This window comes from Calypte anna, chromosome 1, assembly GCF_003957555.1.
Source record: "Calypte anna isolate BGI_N300 chromosome 1, bCalAnn1_v1.p, whole genome shotgun sequence".
In the NCBI taxonomy this organism is placed as follows: domain Eukaryota; kingdom Metazoa; phylum Chordata; class Aves; order Apodiformes; family Trochilidae; genus Calypte; species Calypte anna.
In genome coordinates, this window is record NC_044244.1 from 180,569,527 (window position 1) to 180,586,236 (window position 16,710).

The following is a 16,710-nucleotide window of genomic DNA, read 5'->3' on the forward strand; positions in this document are numbered from 1 at the left end:
GAAGCAAAATGCTTGTTAATAGCAAGAAAGTTTTAAACCCATTTCAAAGCATACTTGTGAATTCTTTGATTTTTTTAAATCCATGTTTTAGACTCCTTAATTCTAAGCTAATACTTGAGATGAATGAAGTCATGTAAACCATCTGTGTTGGTTTTGTTGCTCTTCTTGGAGTGCCCATTGGAATTTTATGTTCCATCATGATCCAGCTTAGCTTCCTTCTTCCCATCAGGAAGTAGTAATTGTTACAAAAACATTTTGAAATTTCCCATCTCAAACCAGTTTTATGTAACATATGCAGCTGGTAGGTTTTATGTTCATGGCAGAGATTATTCATCTCCTAGACTTAATGCTACCTTCAGTTGGAAATTTTAGTATTCCAGATCAGGGGAAGAAAAATTATGAAATATGATCCAAGAGACTGAGAAAACGGAAGAAGAGTCTTGTGGTGGAATTGCAAAATACCAAGCCAAAATACACCTGTAGAGTTATTTTAACATTATATAATAATTAAAAGTAACCCTAAAATAGCATAATTAGTATACTGACTGAGCCACTTATACTAAAAGCACCTTTTTGGCTTGTTCAGTAACTTGGATCATGAGAAGTATTGCTTCACTCTCAATCTTGCAGGTGCATTATCTCCAAGTCTAGAGGTGCTCCTGTTCATGTGCTTTTGGGGTGACTCATTCTGTTCCTCTCATCAGAGAGAGTTTAAATCAAAACTGCTCATGTCAGGACACATAATGGCTTATGGTCATAATCCTGTGCCAGTGCCAGCTTCTTTTTGGTAACCCAGCATTGCTTCACATAATGTGAAATAGTATGGACCTCCTTGTGACTGCCCAGGGCAGCCTGCTCTAATGCATTGTACTAATAGTGTTTTGGGGTTTTATCAGTGGAGGTAAATGGAGGTAGAGATAAGAAACCCACTCTGTCCTGTTTGGTAGCCTGTTAAGCAGCTTCACCATCTTCACATTAGCTACCTTTCTTTACAGCCATAAGATACTAAAACCCCACAGTCTTAAACTCTATTAATTAGTGAGGAAGTATGATAGAATGCAGGAAGCATGTAACAAAAATAGTCTAGTCTTATTTGTGGGATAACCTGGGAGGTGGATAAGTTTGTCTCTTTGTTTGTTTTCTATTTTTATTTTTTTTCGTTAAAGGTTTTATGATATTTTTTATTTTTACAATAAAGAATACTATTCCAACAATTTTCTTCTGAAATCCATCAGTTTTGTTTTTCTGTGTACATCAAGATCCTCCCATGAACTTCCATGTGCTAATGCCAGGTTTCCCCCATAGTTTTTTGACATCCTTTCCTCCATATTCATAAGTGGTCCTATTGAAAGCTATTATCCAGGCCACTCTGGGTTACCAGTTAATCCATGCATGGATACTAACAATTTTGAATTTGTAGCAGTGAGGCAACAGCTTCGAACATGCAGTAAAATAAGTGTCAAGTCATTAAAAGAATCAGAAGCAACAGCAGTCTGAGAACTGAGTTGCAACAAACAGGAAGGAAGCCACTTTTGAGGGGGGGGAGCACATACGGTTTGCATAATACTATGTTGATTGTTAGTTTTGGTAAATAAAGTCAACATTGATTTTAGCTTCAATAAGCTCTGTCTTTTTAGTCTGTCTCATGGCAGCACCGCAACAAATGCTGTTAAGTCTTTTACAAGGAACATCACTGAACTTCACTAGAATAATGTGGGATTATATTAGCAGACACAGTCTCCTTCCTGGATGTGTACCTGGCTATATGTGAATATATAGAAGATGATCTATCATAGAATCATAGAATGTCAGGTTGGAAGGGACCTCAAGGATCATCTGGTCCAACCCTTCTAATATTATTATTTAATGATATGTCACCCCATCAAGCTGAGACTTAAAACTTTCCAAAGTGGGGGAATTCATCACTTCCCATGGGAGACCATTCCATTGTCTGACTGTCCTCATAGTGAAAAATTTTCCTCTTGTGTTCAAAGGGAATCTTACCAGGAGTAACTTGTCCCCATTGCCCCTTTCCTTGTCCATGTGACTCCTGGTAAATAGGGAGTGTCTGGATTCTTTGTAGCTGCTGTTTAAGTACTGGAACATCATAATAAGGTCTCCCCTAAGCCTTCCCTTTTCAAGGCTCAATAAACCCAGTTTTCTCAGCCTCTCCCCATATGGCAGGTGCACTGGTCATTTGATAACTCTCATTGCTTTTGTCTGGACCCTCTCCAGCCTGTCCATGTCCTTTTTGTATAGCAGGGACCAGAACTGAGCACAGTACTCCAGGTGGGCTCTGACAAACACAGTGTAGATCAAGATGATGACTTTTTTCATCTCTGCTGGTGATGCCCTTGTTGATGCAGCACAGCATCCCATTGGCTTTTTTTGCCACTGCAACACACTGTTTGTTCATGTTGAATCTGTTAGCCACCAAGGTTGTTATCTACTTGGACTCACGTGAGGCATTTGATACTCTCCTGTATGACATCCTTGTCTCTAATTTGGAGAGATATGGACTTGACAGATGGACCACTTGATGGATAGGAATTATCTGGATGGTTGCACTCAATAGAGTTGCAGTCAATGGCTCAATGTCTAATGGAAGATCAGTGGCAAGTAGCATTTCTCAGGGGTCAATACCAGGACTGGTACTGCTTAATATCTTTGTTAATGATATGGACACTGGGATTGAGTGCATCCTCAACAAGTTTGTAGATGTCACCAAGATGTCCAGTGTGATTGACATGCTGGAGGGAAGTAGGCCTGTGCAAACTGCATGAAGGCCCGCTAAGCACATAAGGACAAGTGTTAGGTCCTGTACCTGGGTCAGGGCAATCCCAAGCACAGAAATAGGCTGGGTGGAGAATGGAGTGAGAGCAGCCCTGAGGTAAAATACTTAGGGGTGTTGGTTGATGGGAAGCTCAGTGTGAGCTGGCAGTGTGCACTTGCAGCATGGGAAGCTACCCATGCCATGAGCTGCATCAGAAGAAGCATGGCCAGAAGGTCCAGGGAGGTGATTCTCCCTCTCTACCCTGCACTGGTGGGATCTCACCTGAAGTTCTGTGTCTGGTTATGGAATCCCCAACATAAGAATGATGTAGAGCTGTTGGAATAAGTCCAGAGGAGGGCCACAGAGATGATCAGAACTGAAGCACTTCTATGAAGACAAGCTGAGAGACTTGGGGTTGTTCAACCTGGAAAAGAGAAGGTTCCAGGGAGCAGCCTATATATAGGGGGCCTACAGGAAGCCTGGAGAGGGATGTTTTATAAAGGCATGTAATGATAGAATGAGGGGGAATAGATTGAAACTGGAAGAGGGCAAATTTAGGTTAGGTATTATGAAGAAATTCTTTAGTGTGGTGAGACACTGGTGCAGTTGCCCAGAGAAGCTGTTGATGTCCCTCCTTGGAAGTGTTGAACAAGTTTGGATGGGGCTTTGAGCAACCTGGTCTACTTGGAGGTGTTCCTGCCCAGGGAGGTTGGAACTGGATGATCTTTAAGAGTCTTTCCAACCCAAACAATTCTCTGATCCAGCCTCAGTAAGACTGGGAGTTGAAATGTCTAGAAATTTAATCCCTCTATCAGCAAAACAAAGAGGTCGGGACTTTTTTTTCCTCTGAACATAATCTAATTATGACGGATTCCCCCATGATGTCCCTTCTTTTCTGCTCTCATTCTAAATCTTTAGTCTTACTGAGCGCATCTTCTTCGTAGATTTTACCTGCTAAAATCAGCCCCACCCCAATCTTTTCAAATTGTTGATGCTCTGACATCAGCAGCTTGACCATCACGCCTACTCTTTTTTAGTCATTACATTATCTTATGCTGCTCATCAAGTTCAAAGTCATCAAGTTAATACTCAATATTGTGAGGCACCCTTTCTCTGTGGCGTGTTTCCTGTCCTTGCCTGTAACACCAGCTCCTGTCTCTTGTTTTTTGTCACAAGTATCTCAGTGCCTTCCTTGTTTTGCCCCATGTGTAGTGTCCTTGCCAGACTGGTTTACCAAGTTTGCTTACTTGCATCCCTCAGCCTTCATGCCTGTTGTCTTTCTTACTAAGAGGAAGGAATGAGACAGCATGCAAGAAGCTAAGATACTTGAAGATGCTTACATACTAGTAACACATGAACATACTACATTTTGTACTGTTTTACTTTCTCTTTTCCTGCTACTCACCTTTTTTTTTTATGAACCCCAATAGTGAAGAAGGCTTCTCAGGGCAGTGAAGCATTTTATGCATGCTTCTAAGCTAAATACATGTCCTGAGTTCCTTTTCCTTCATCAGTGCTTTGTTCAACTTGATGATGGAACTAGAGGCATTTTACTGAAACCTGTGATACACCACACCAGTGCAAGTCTTACAGGGAAGGACCTGCTAACCTGAAATGTAGGTATGTAAACAGATTCTTGTAGGACAGTTCATTAGCTATTTTGGAAACTGTGCCTGGACTCTCCTTGAAGCCAAGTAAGCAGCAACTTATTCTTTCTTTATTGGTGGTACACAGCCTTGCATTTCCTAGACACAAATGAACTGAAGAGCCTTGAATCAGTGCCCTGAACTTGCTTGTGATAACATGTTCTTGTAATTGTATTGTACCAGTCAGAAATGCTGAGGTGGTTTGGTACTTTCAGGCAAGATAGAGTATTTCTCTTTTCAACTTGTATAATCCTGTATGCACTGCTCCCTTAGAATACTTTGCTACTCATTCCTCTTCTTCCACTCTGCCATAGTTGTAAATGTGTGGTGGGAGGAAGAATCAGGGAACTGCTACCTTACCTGGAGGTATTTCTGTTCTGTGTTCATGGTTCTCCTGTGCCTGCTGCAATATCTGCCTTCTTATACAGCCCTTTCCCTCCAACATTATGAGGTGAGTGTGCAAGGTTGGAGGTTTAGATAGGGAGCCAGCAAACCACGTAGACAAGGGGAAGCTATTGTCATTCCTGTGCTGTGAGCTGATTCCCCTCTTGCTCTGTCCCAGGTGCATGTCACTTCATTCAGTTTTCTCCAGTTGGATGTAATGGGACATAGTATGGGAACAGCAACTGGATGCAAGGGAAGATGTTGATTGTTTTTACCAGCCCCATTTGCCAATTCATCCAGCTTGGAATGCTAATTCTTCCAGCTTAAGCTGTTCCCTGGGCAATATCAACAAGGATTAAAGTTAAGGGGTTTCTGTCATTTTTGTTTTCCATCTTATTGTCCCTATGCTTTAGAGAAACAGTGCTCTCCTCATCCACCCTGACTTTTGAACCAAAGGATTATTGAGTCAAATATTTGACAATTTTGAGTTTGCAGTTGAAAAGTAAAGTGATTTTTCCAGCAATATTCTCCATTCCTCAAAGTGCCTTTTGAATCTGGCAGTGTAGGGGTGATCCTGACTGCTGAAACCAAGTGATAGATTACACTCTGGGAGTGCTATCTTGAGTTAGCTGTAAAGTATTATACTGTAAAGTGTTATTTTTTTAGTCTTTGAGTGAGACCATATATATATTCTAAATTATGGTGTATTTCCTTCATTTAAGACTTGAAAGATTTTGCAATGACCACCCCCTGTTTGACTTGCAGCATACATACCTGCATGGTGCCATTTCAGACACAATGTCGAGATGAACTACACTAATGCTGCTGCTCCTCCCTAGACCAGTAACTTCTTTTTCCAGCTTTTCTTACTTTGCTGACTTTGCATAAGGCTTCTTTTCATACATACATTGCAGTGAGTGAACTGTGTTACCCAACCTGAATTTGGCATGCCCCTATTGCACTGGTGAGCTACACCCACCCAGAAATTGTTCTGATTCATTAAAGCTGTTGATGAGCTGCCAGTGAGAGCTGAATTTCCAGGAGTAGCTGGCTGAATGAGCTTTGAAAGCCATCTTCAGCTCAGGAGTTCACATTCACCAGGTAAATGGATCAGCCACATCCAAGTATTCAGTTTTTTTGAGATACCAATGTTATCTCTTTAGATAAAGGTTCACCAAAAAAAAAAAAAAAAAAGATTTCTAACATACAGTCTTTTCTTCTACCTTCTTCAGACTGTTTCAGAATCATAACTATTCAAATCTATGGTATTATTGTATTCTTTCACAAGCTTACCAGGTGGTTGTGAGGTTCCCCTTGACTTTTGGAAAAAAGTACCAATCCCAAACTATTCTGCACTGGTTGAGATGTCACAGACCTATGTCAGCTGGATAAGCACCAGAATAACTAGTAACTGACACTGCTCTGCTTACCATTTCTTCTATCACCAATTGATCACAGGGATTTGCTTGAATTTCTGCATTTGACTGAATTGCTAGTTTTGATTTTGGGAATGTCCATCTAGCAGCAGCTGTGAGTTAGCCAGGTTTACCTAAGTCCACATAGTTCTGTACTCCTCAGCCTCAGTCATTTCTACTTCTACCTCTGGCAACTTTCTATGATGTTGCATGATGTAGGGGAAAACTTTTTCCTCAGACTCCTCTGTTAGAAGACAAAGCTCACACAAGCAAGGTGAAATGTAAATCTCATCATCTTGTGGTTTTTGCATGAGTCTCATCTAGAAATGTCTTGAGTTCCCAAGGTTGCTCGTGTGGATAGCACATGCCCTATAGGTTGATCTGGATTGGCTTCAGGTGCAAAGGTCTGTGAGCTCAGCTGTTAAGCTGTAACAAGCAAGCACTTCTGCTAATGACAAGGTATGGTCAGTAAACCCTAGTAACCAGTAGTTCTTTCCAGAATGTTTATGGAGGTGGATGGTCTCTGCTTACTCCCTCAGCATACAGATAGAATTGTATCACAGCCATTCCACATCCCACAGTAATGCTTCTCTTCCTCAATCTCACTTCCTGCCAGTGATGTTTTGGAGCCCACTAGGCAATTTGAAGGTTTACTGGCTGTGTGTCAAGCAAGAAAATTAAGCAGAATACTAAATGTCAGTATAATTAGAGCACCAGTATGCCTGTATGACCAGCTGACCTCCCTTTTTGTACTGGAGAAGGCCCAGACATGCTGAAGTGTGTTCTAGGAACACATGCTCCATGGAGAAGTTACAGAAGGAAATAGGCTGATTAGATGCTCATTGGCACACTTATGGCACCAAATATAAGTTTAAGCTACTCAACAAAGCTGCTGTTTTTCTTAGAGCCTCCTTCCTGATACTGGAGAATGTTTCTATCTATTTTTAAAGGGAGTTGAATACTTTCAAATCTCTCTGTGTTGCTGTCATGCAATGGACATGTTCTCCCATTCTGTTCTTTCAGTTCTTTATCTGATGGTCGTCGTGACTAAAGAGTATTAATTTCTCACTGGAAATTTCATTCCTCCTTGAGCATCTGTCCTTTGAAAGTTCTTCTGTCTTTGGTCCAGAAACAAGAACGTTCTCCATTATCTGGCTGACCCCAGAGGCCTTTTGGAAAACCTGTACTTCGGTGGTTTCAGACATGTTGAGCCTGTAGTTTATGATTCATAGTTGCTAGTAGTCAGAGGTTTCTATTCCTTCATCCACCTTTCAACCTCAGCCATTTAGGGTTTGTCAGGTGTTATTTCTGTGGTATTGATATCACACAATATTGCATTTCAGGGAACTTGTCTACAGGCTGTTCAGGAAGGAGGCTGCTTAATGACTCTCAAACTGAGTTGCATTCTTTTCTTTGGTGGGCCACCCCACTTACATTTCCTGTGTTTTTTTGTTGGATAAGACCATGAACAGTTCAGGTTTGTGCTTCTTGGTCTGTACAATCTCTTGAGTCTTTGTTGGAAGGGTTGGTGACTTCATCTGCTTGACTTTGTGTTCTGCAGCTTTTTCTTCTTGTCTTTGTTAATTTGCTAATAAAAAGAGAATGGAGGATGCAAATTCTTCAGTCTCTGTGGTTCTCAAAAAATGGAGATTGTCACAAGCTTTTAGTGGATATCCAGAACTTCCCTCCTTAGATCTAAGATGTTGATTAGGATAATCACATTCTTACTCATGTTGGTTTGCTTACTTCCACACAAGCATTGCTCATTTTTTGTTGTGGTGCATCTCATAACTTCTTCATTGATGTACAATGGGAAAGGCTGCCTTATCCTTTGTGTGATAGTTGATGATGTGATATTCAATAGTATTAAAAGTTCTACTAGATGTGTATGTCTAGCTAAATGGTGCATTTATCATTTTCCTCTCCAGTGCCTCAACAGTCACTTTTTTGAGATTTCTTGCTCTCCAATGTACGAGCTGGTCTGCCCCATCCCTACCTCCCAGCCCTGCCCAATTTGCTATCATTCACAAACTTTATGAGCAACTGCTGTTAAGGATTACAGATCTCAGGATAGATTGCTGCAGTTCTCCACTTCTACTGGCCTCCGAGTTGAGTACAACCCATTAACCATTGCCTCTGAGCCTGAGTATCCAACCAATTTTTTGTCCATCTAGTCATCATAGCATTCAGACTTTAATGTTCTGACTTTTATGAAGAGTGTCATAGGAGATGATGTCAAGTGCTCTTCCAAAGTTAAGGTAAATTATACCCACTACTGTTTTCCACAAATCAAATTATTTTATCACAGAAGGCAACAAGGTCAGTCAGATATGACTTACATGTTGTACCCATTGGTGACTACATTCTGACTGTCACAACCACTTTCATCTTATTCCTGTGCCCAGGAATTTGTTTCAAGAGCACTTGCTGTTTTATTTTCTCAGGGACAGAAGTGAAATTAATTGGCCTGTATTACCTTGGCTTTTTCATTTTACCTTTTTGAAGGTGGATGCAATATTTGCCTTTAGTCATCTGGGCATCTCAAATTATGAGGCTGATGCATTGACTGGCATGATTTTTAAAATACAATAGAAAGCAGCCACACAAGGGTGTGAGCCTTTCTCTCATATCCTTAGATACAGTCTGTCTTGTCTGATGGCCAGAGGTGGGATTGAGTTCCTGCAGATAGTTGCTGACTAGATTTTCATCTACTGCTGATGCCTCCTTTCCTCCTTGATTCCTGCCTCTAAGGACAGAGGCATTGGAAACCTTGTCAATGAAGACTGAAGCAGGAGAAGCAATGAGTAACTCTGCTTTACCTGTTTCTCCTGTCATTAAATCACCTGCCATTCAGCAACAGGCCCGCACTTACCTTGTTAATCCTTCTATTGGTAATATACCAGTAGAAGTTCTTCATGTTGCTCTTGACATACTTGCAAGTCTCAACTGGAGATGAGCTTTGGCTTTCCGGACACCATTCCTACATTCCTGGGCAGTGTTCTTAAAATTCTTCTGTACAGCCTGTCCTCAATCCCACCTCCTGTATGCTGCCTTTTGCATTGGACCTCATCCAAGCCAATGTCTTGTTACATCTGCTTGTCCTCCAGAGTATCAGGATGGACTTGTATGGTTCTTCAGGATGGTTCTTGCCCATGGAGGATGCTGTCCTTTACTGATGCTGACCCACAGGCTCTCACCCAGCCAGTTGCCCATCCCATAGAATAGCTCCATACATCTGAGCTGTTTCCATACAGAGATAGCACACCCCCTCCTTGTCTCCCCTGTCTTTCCTGAAGTGGGTGTCTGTCCACTGCAGCACTCCAGTTGTGCAAGCCATACCACCACACCTCAGTTGCTCCAACAGCATTGCAGTTTAATGACCACATGTGGCGCTCTCATTTCCCCTCCTTGTTTCCCAGGCTGCACACATTCATGTACATACTAGAGATGGACTTCTGCCTTTTTTTTCCCCCACTTTCTTGAGGTTTCTCTTGTACCTGTTATCCTGCACTCTTCTTTACACTCCTGTACACTCCTTCCTCACCTGACAAGAGGTTGCAGTCTCACCAGTGTTCCTTAATATAAGGCTTTTCTCACCACATTGGTCAGGTTTTTGGCAAAAATACTTTCTCCCCACTGCATCAGGTGAATCCCATCTTCCCCTGCCAGTGCTCAACCATCACAGAGGGTCTGGTGGTTCTGAAAGCCACATCCCTGACACTGGCCCCAGTTGCAGTACAAGGTGTTCATCTGGAAGATCCACCTATTCCTCCTGAAGCTTTTCTTCTTCACTGGAGGCCACCTGAGTGCTATCCTTGCCTTTGCACCTTTACCCCTGAGCCATGTTGCTCTTGATACACTCCAGACTGATAAATAAAAATAACAACAGGAATGCTTCAGCTGATATGACACAGACCAAACAAGAGGAGAGGACCACACTCTCCCTGTGGACATTGGTCCTTTCTGGTCTGGTTGTGTATCCCTCACATAGCACTGCCAGCTGGTGTGTAACATCAATTCATTTGGCAGTGAAGGCTTGTCCTGAATGATTTTTCCATGGGAAATGTGGAAATGTGGTGAATAGAATCCATTTTTCCTTTGTGACAATTATGTGTCTTAAGCATGAGAGTACACCTGTTTTGGGGTAAAGCCATGTTTAAGCATAGGCAATCTTTCTGGACTTGAGTCGGAATTTCTGTTGAAATGTAAATTTTTATTCTATTTTTAGGTATTTCAGATTATTGTGAAAAATACTGTGAAGGTATAAGATTTGTTCTGAACACCTTTGGACCAGTTCCAGAATTCTCAGGTGAAACTAAGCAGAAAATCAATCAGGTAAATATGGAGCTGATAAATGCAGTGATATTCTGAGCAAAGAACATTGGCTTTTATTTTAATATTTATACCATTTCAGTTTACTGTTAGAGGTATCTGTACTCTGTATTTCTTGAGTGATTGTGTCCTTTGTAGGAAAAGATAGTACAGAATGCATGCATGTCCCCTTTCAAAGCACTTTGACATACATCAGGGGAAAGTGATCTAGCAGCTGAGTAACATTATTATTAGACAGAGGAATCAACTGCTAACTACAGGTTATTGACATTAAATCCTCCACTTCTTACCACTTCTGTCCCATGTTCTCTACCATAATATGCACAACTCCAAGCTTCCTTTCCTACACATCTTTTCACTCTGTCTTCCTTCTGCCCCATCTTCCTGTATCTGTCCTGTAGCATTTTTTTCTTCTGCATGTCCTTTTTCCTGTTTTTTTCTACTGTACAAACTAGAGCTCTGGTCTCCAACCACTGCAAATACACATTTAAGTTAAGCATATGAGCAATCTGGTAAGGTTATTTGCATGTTTAAAGATAAGATATGTTTAAATGCTGTGCTGATTGGGACCCAGTTTGTTTATTAACACTTCTAAGCCCACAGTTTGTTTATACTCACTATATAAGGTGTTTTCTGTGACTATAGGAATTAAACAAAGTATTCTTATTTCCTAACTCTGTCTTTTCATGCTTGCCTTTTTTAATGATTTGCTAAAGAACACTTGTGTTTAATAATTCTTTAGCTGTCAGATAGTTTGCATATATGGATGTTCTCTGCCTGGGAGACAGCATTTTTATTCCTTTTTTCCCCTATTGATGCAATTTCAACATCAGCTATGTTAAAAAGGAAAACGATTCTTTTATGCTTAAACATAGATGTCTTATAATAATAATCAGTAATAATTGTGGAGTTATTCATTACAAGAAGCTTTTGATTATTATGAAACACTTTGAGTTTCTTTGTGGAAAGCTGGATTCCTCTTCAGCGTCTGTTTCTGTTTGGCTTTCAGTGGAAAAGATGAGTCTGCAACAATCCTCTTGAGACTAAAAGATTAAATATTTCTTATCTTATTCCTATGTCCCTCTCTCTGATTTTTTCTGGAATGACTGCAGCTTTCCAGTCATTGGAGGCAGGTCCAGGTTTTACCCCTTTTCTCAGCACTTTTAGACCTGAGACCTCAGATGCTAAATTGGCAAAGATCACCTTGTGATCTCCACCTGCTCCCTTATATTCTTGGAAAGAATATCTGTTACAATGTACTGGATGACCAGAGCTTACTAAGTTATGTTCTGTCAGTGATGCAGTTAACCAGTGCTTCTAACACAAGTTTGATTACTCACTCAAATATATATATATATTTCATTTTGCTTTAAATACCATTTTTGCCTGCCAACTTGTTCAGACTTCTACCTTTGTGTCCTGAAATTGTTCTGTACTTTCTCATATTCGCATATTCAAATAAATAACAAATATAATAATTCTGGTTTTATTAAGGTGTCCTCCCCTGACGTTTTGATTATAGCTGGCACTCCTAAGACAAAATGCTTTTAATAAACATGGTATCCCTTATTACATTTATTAGGAGCCAGAAGGGAGATCACAGTTTTAAATATACACAGGAATTTGGATTAGAGCACACTGTCAGCCACATAAGTGGCCAGATTGCCTCCTTTCTATTTAATAAAAGGTTATTATCAAAGAGACCAGACAGTGGCTGTGTGGAGCAAACTGAGAGAAGAGCCCAATGCTTTGATGTTTCATTGCCACATTCAGGCCAACCTCCTCCAGGTGGGAGCACTTGTCTCCTCATATGTGTTAGTTCATTTCCAGCAATCCAGCCACCTATGTAAAGAGTTAGTGGCCCATTGCTTGCAATAGACTAAATTACAGTTTGTTTGGATGATTACTTGGTCTGATGCATTAAAAACAGGAAAACAGTTCTGGTGAGAAACTTTTTACTTGGAACATGAGACTCAATCATCTCAATTTTTCTATTCCAGGCAATGTCTGAAAAAATTCCAGTTGTTCCAAAAGTCTTGGATGCCAGAAGAAAATGGAGAGATGAATGTCTCACTGGTCTTGCCAAACTGAAAAAAGAAATGAAATCTGACTGAGGTGCACCTTGTCTTAGAGGAGAGGCCAAATGAAGAGCATATCTGCATAAAAAGTGGAAGGTTTTGGTCATGCAGAAGAGGAGACTGAATGTGCAACCAACGATATGCACAAATGTGGAGACCAATGAAAATATTTGGTCCAAATTTATCATGCCATGATTCATTAATAACTGGAAACAGTTATTTAAAAGTTCGGTTAAAATTTATCAAATTATTATATATGCATTAGATAGGTAAGCATTAAGTAGCTTTAGCAATATTAATGTTGTGCAATGCTGGGACACAATCTTGTTTTAAATAATGCATTTTTCAGCTTGCTTAGGAATTCAGCGCTTGAACAATATTTGCACATGCAGGGATCTGAAATAGGCAAACATCAGCTGTTTGCCACTGGATAAAATAAGCCCTCACCTACCAATCACTGTGACAGTGAGGTTAATTTGTAAAGCACTGACTTTAGATAGGAAAAGGCTGTGTTGTCTGGTGAGCTGAGACCTCAGCAGCAGTGAGGGTCACCTCGACTTAGCTCTGTAATTATTCAACAATGTTGGGGAAAGAGTTACTCTTTCTTTCCCTCCCTCTTGCACTTCTGTACCTGTATAATGATGCAGATATAAGTAAGCAGAGCAGAATCTCCCCCTCATCCCCTACCCTGGGTTCTGTAAGTCTTACCGGAGACCTGTTCAGTCTTTAAAAGCCTAACTCAGATGTTTGATGCTGGCCATTGACATTGTTGCATAAAATGTGAATGAGAAACAAGAGATTTTTATTTTAAAGTTTTTTTGGGAGTCAGTATGGTGTAGTGGATTGGTCTGGGCTTTCCCCCAGTGTACTGCATGATTAAGTGATCTTGGGAACCCATTTCACCTCTCTGATGCTATGTCTACTTTGTACATTATCTGAAGCAAGAACTGCTTCTTCAGGACTCAAGGTAGATGAAAGGACCTCAAGTATCTGCTATTTTACCCCACTACAAAAAGATTTATTAGCTTAGATGTAGCATTTAAGCTTTACTGCTGCCCTTCCTACAGGAGACACAACATCTGTTTAAGAAGAGGGTATACATCTGGAAGTAGAAAAATCCCCAGTTGCTGGAGTGGCATGTTTCAGTCCACAGCAAGCAGAGCATATGTAAAATGGATGTATTTGCCCTGTAATAGTTAGGCTTTGATCTTAGCTGGAACTTTGGAGCACTGTTGTTATGCAGATTGTAAAGGATAACTTGAAACAGTGCATTGCACCCACACTGCTTGAGTTAAGCATTTCTGAATTTGTGTAGACTGGTTGTGTAGCTGCAGTCACAGCACAGATGCAGATGTATTAAGCTATTTTGCTAATGCTCAGCTAAGGGGCATTTCAGATCTTGTTTTTTACAGTGGGTGCAGCACACAAACAGGTTACTGAAACTTGAAACTTGATTCGTTGTCATTTTGAGCTAAACAGCAGAAATTCCTGCATGAACACACCAATACCACTTATTTCTGCTTAGGTCACAGTAAAGGTTAGACCTAGATACATTGTGTCACTTAGACATATGGTAGACCAAGAACACAACTCTGTGAAACATGAAGTGTGAGGCATGATGCTGAGGTTGTCCTGTGCTCCTTTATAGTAATTGAACAGAAAATTGGTAAGTTTAATTTATTCTACCCCAATATAGACATAAAATTGTGTTTTCTTCTATTTTTATGGCCACAGCAACTGCCTGAGCCTGCCTTTAGACATAAGAACTTGAGGAAGTCAAACCTCACTCCTGATGCCTTGTTGAGCAATAGCAAATTAATTATGGGGTGGATTACCTCACTTGATGTAGAGAGACCATTGAAGGTTCCAATTACTTTCAGGATTAGACCTGTTTTGCTATGAACATAGGACATTGTCATGACTAATTAGCTCACATTTCTTCTGTTTATTCTGAGATATTTTAACACTCAATCCTTTTGTCTTCATCTTTATTACTTGCTTATGAATAAAATATTTTAATGAGAAAGATATTAAATTCTGTGCTCCAGTGTGATACTTTAGTGATAATACCACATAATGCACCTTTAGAAATCAGTGCTCTGGTAAAATAATTTGTGGAGGTCAGTGGGAGTAAGTGTACAAGAAACAAGGTGCACTCTCCTATAATTCATATGCTGGTGGGCAGATGTGGGACCCTGCTGTAAACAAAAGGCTTTCAGTCAGGGGGAAAACCACAGAGCACTTCTGGCAGTGAGCAGCTCCTCTGCAAGGTCTGGCATGCAGTAAAACTCACCTTGGAGTTCCCACCCAGGTTCACAGCCACACGCTGCAAGAGAGATGCTTACAAAGATGTAAGGTGACATTTTCTTAATGCTGCCATTATAAGCAGAGTCCAATGTGTTCATACCGTAGGCTTTGATTTAATAATATTGGAAATAAAATCACCTGCCATGTGTAAGATAAGGAAGAAAGGGCAGATGCATGGAAATGTTCACCTGCTTCACTGAGGGAAGTTCATGATCTCTGTTTCCTAAATATCTTAATGTAATGGAAGTAGTTTGTAGCTTGCAAAGCAGTCATGTGAATTTACTTTCCCTATTCTGCAGTTATTCTTCTCTTGAGTCCTGGTAATAGTTTGAAAGTTAAAATGTCTTCTTTATTTGTCATATTTTCTAATTGGAATGGTAATAAATTATTTTATCCTATTTATACTATCTTTTAGGCAAAAGATTAACTGTGCTTCATTAGGGAAGCAGGATAGTGCTTGTGGTGCTTGTTATGAAAACAAACAAAAAAGCTTTTTGAGATAAAATTATGTCATTGTCAATCTCAGCTTTTCAGAAGAAAGATGACATATGCTGCCAGTGCCTGTATGGTTACACGTCAAGATTACATTGCCATAGCACAGTGTTACAAAAAGGTCTTTGGGAACATGTGTCCATGGTACCCTTTCAGAGACAGAAAGAGAGAGGACCCTGTGCTCCCTCCTCATGAGAAGAGGAGCCTGGCAGATGTGAGCCTAGCAATTACTGTAAGTGTCTGCAGGACAAACAAATGTTCTTTTGCTTTCAACAGCCTGCCAGGCCCAAAGGGAATGTTTCACAAATTAATTTGGATGTACTTAGAGTAAGTGAGTGTAAGTGAATGTGTTTGCTCTAGCTGCCTGCTCCTCTGCTCCTGTTCCCCCAAGCTCCAGTGGTGCTGTCACAGCAACCCTCTGCTCCCCTGCACCTCCCCTTCTTCACGTGTGTGGGTGCTCGTGTTTGTGTGCTACTGCAAATCAGTCAAGATGAGTGGAAAGACAGAAGCTGACCCCAGGGTAAAACTCATGTTTAATTTGGTAAGGTTTTCTGTCAAGCAAATGGCCAAGAGTTTGCTTCAGTTCTTTTCTCTGATGTCAGAAAGGAATTCCTCCCTTCAGTGGGTTATTTGGAGTTAGGTGGCAATGCAGCTTAGATCACAAGGCTTAGGGAGAGGCACCCATTGAGTGGCATTTCTTTGAGGTCATTTTTCAGGTAGGACTTTCTTTTCTGCTCTGAGTCTTTTTCTTTTATTGTATAACTTTTAATTTAAAAGAGCCATTTGACCATCAAATACGAACATACATGAATAATGATAAATTCTGATCTTTATAATAAGGAATAGCTGAGAGACAGGAGCTTAAATCTGGGACATTCATTTGAATGTGTACATGTAATAATACAAAAGCAATATTCAGATGGCAGGATTTAGCTGCGTCTCTTAGTGCTCACAAGGGCTTCACAAACACAGCATGTGACGGGAGCAAATCAGTAGCAAAGTTTGATTCTTCACTGCTGTGTCTGTACAAAGCTACCCACTGGGAAGGGTGAGTGCCTGCATTAGAGCACCGTTTCCACAGAATTCAGTGGACCTTTGAAAGGCATCAAACCACTTTGTTCTCTAGTTTGCTAGAAATCAGCATGACTTAATTTTTTAACACATACTCAAAGAAATGTCCTATGGGGCTGTGAGTTCCTCAACATACAGGGACAGGAGTTGGACTTGATTATCCTGATGGGTCCCTTCCAACTCAGCGTATTCTGTGATTCTGTGTTGCCTTC

At 40.6% G+C, this 16,710-nt stretch overlaps 1 protein-coding gene across 4 annotated transcripts in view; it reads left to right on the forward strand.

Annotated features, from left to right (window-relative positions):
* Positions 1-14,658, forward strand: part of CRYL1 (crystallin lambda 1) — a 56,602-nt gene extending 41,944 nt beyond the window's left edge. For 3 of the 4 annotated variants that reach the window (XM_030467474.1, XM_030467461.1, XM_030467469.1), the window contains 2 exons: positions 10,447-10,553; positions 12,551-14,658. In XM_030467474.1, coding sequence (XP_030323334.1) covers positions 10,447-10,553; positions 12,551-12,664 — 221 coding nt within the window. In that variant the 3' untranslated portion in view covers positions 12,665-14,658. The remainder of the gene's footprint in view (positions 1-10,446; positions 10,554-12,550) is intronic. The other variant, XM_030467451.1, reaches the window with a different exon arrangement.
* The last annotated feature ends 2,052 nt before the right edge of the window (positions 14,659-16,710 follow it).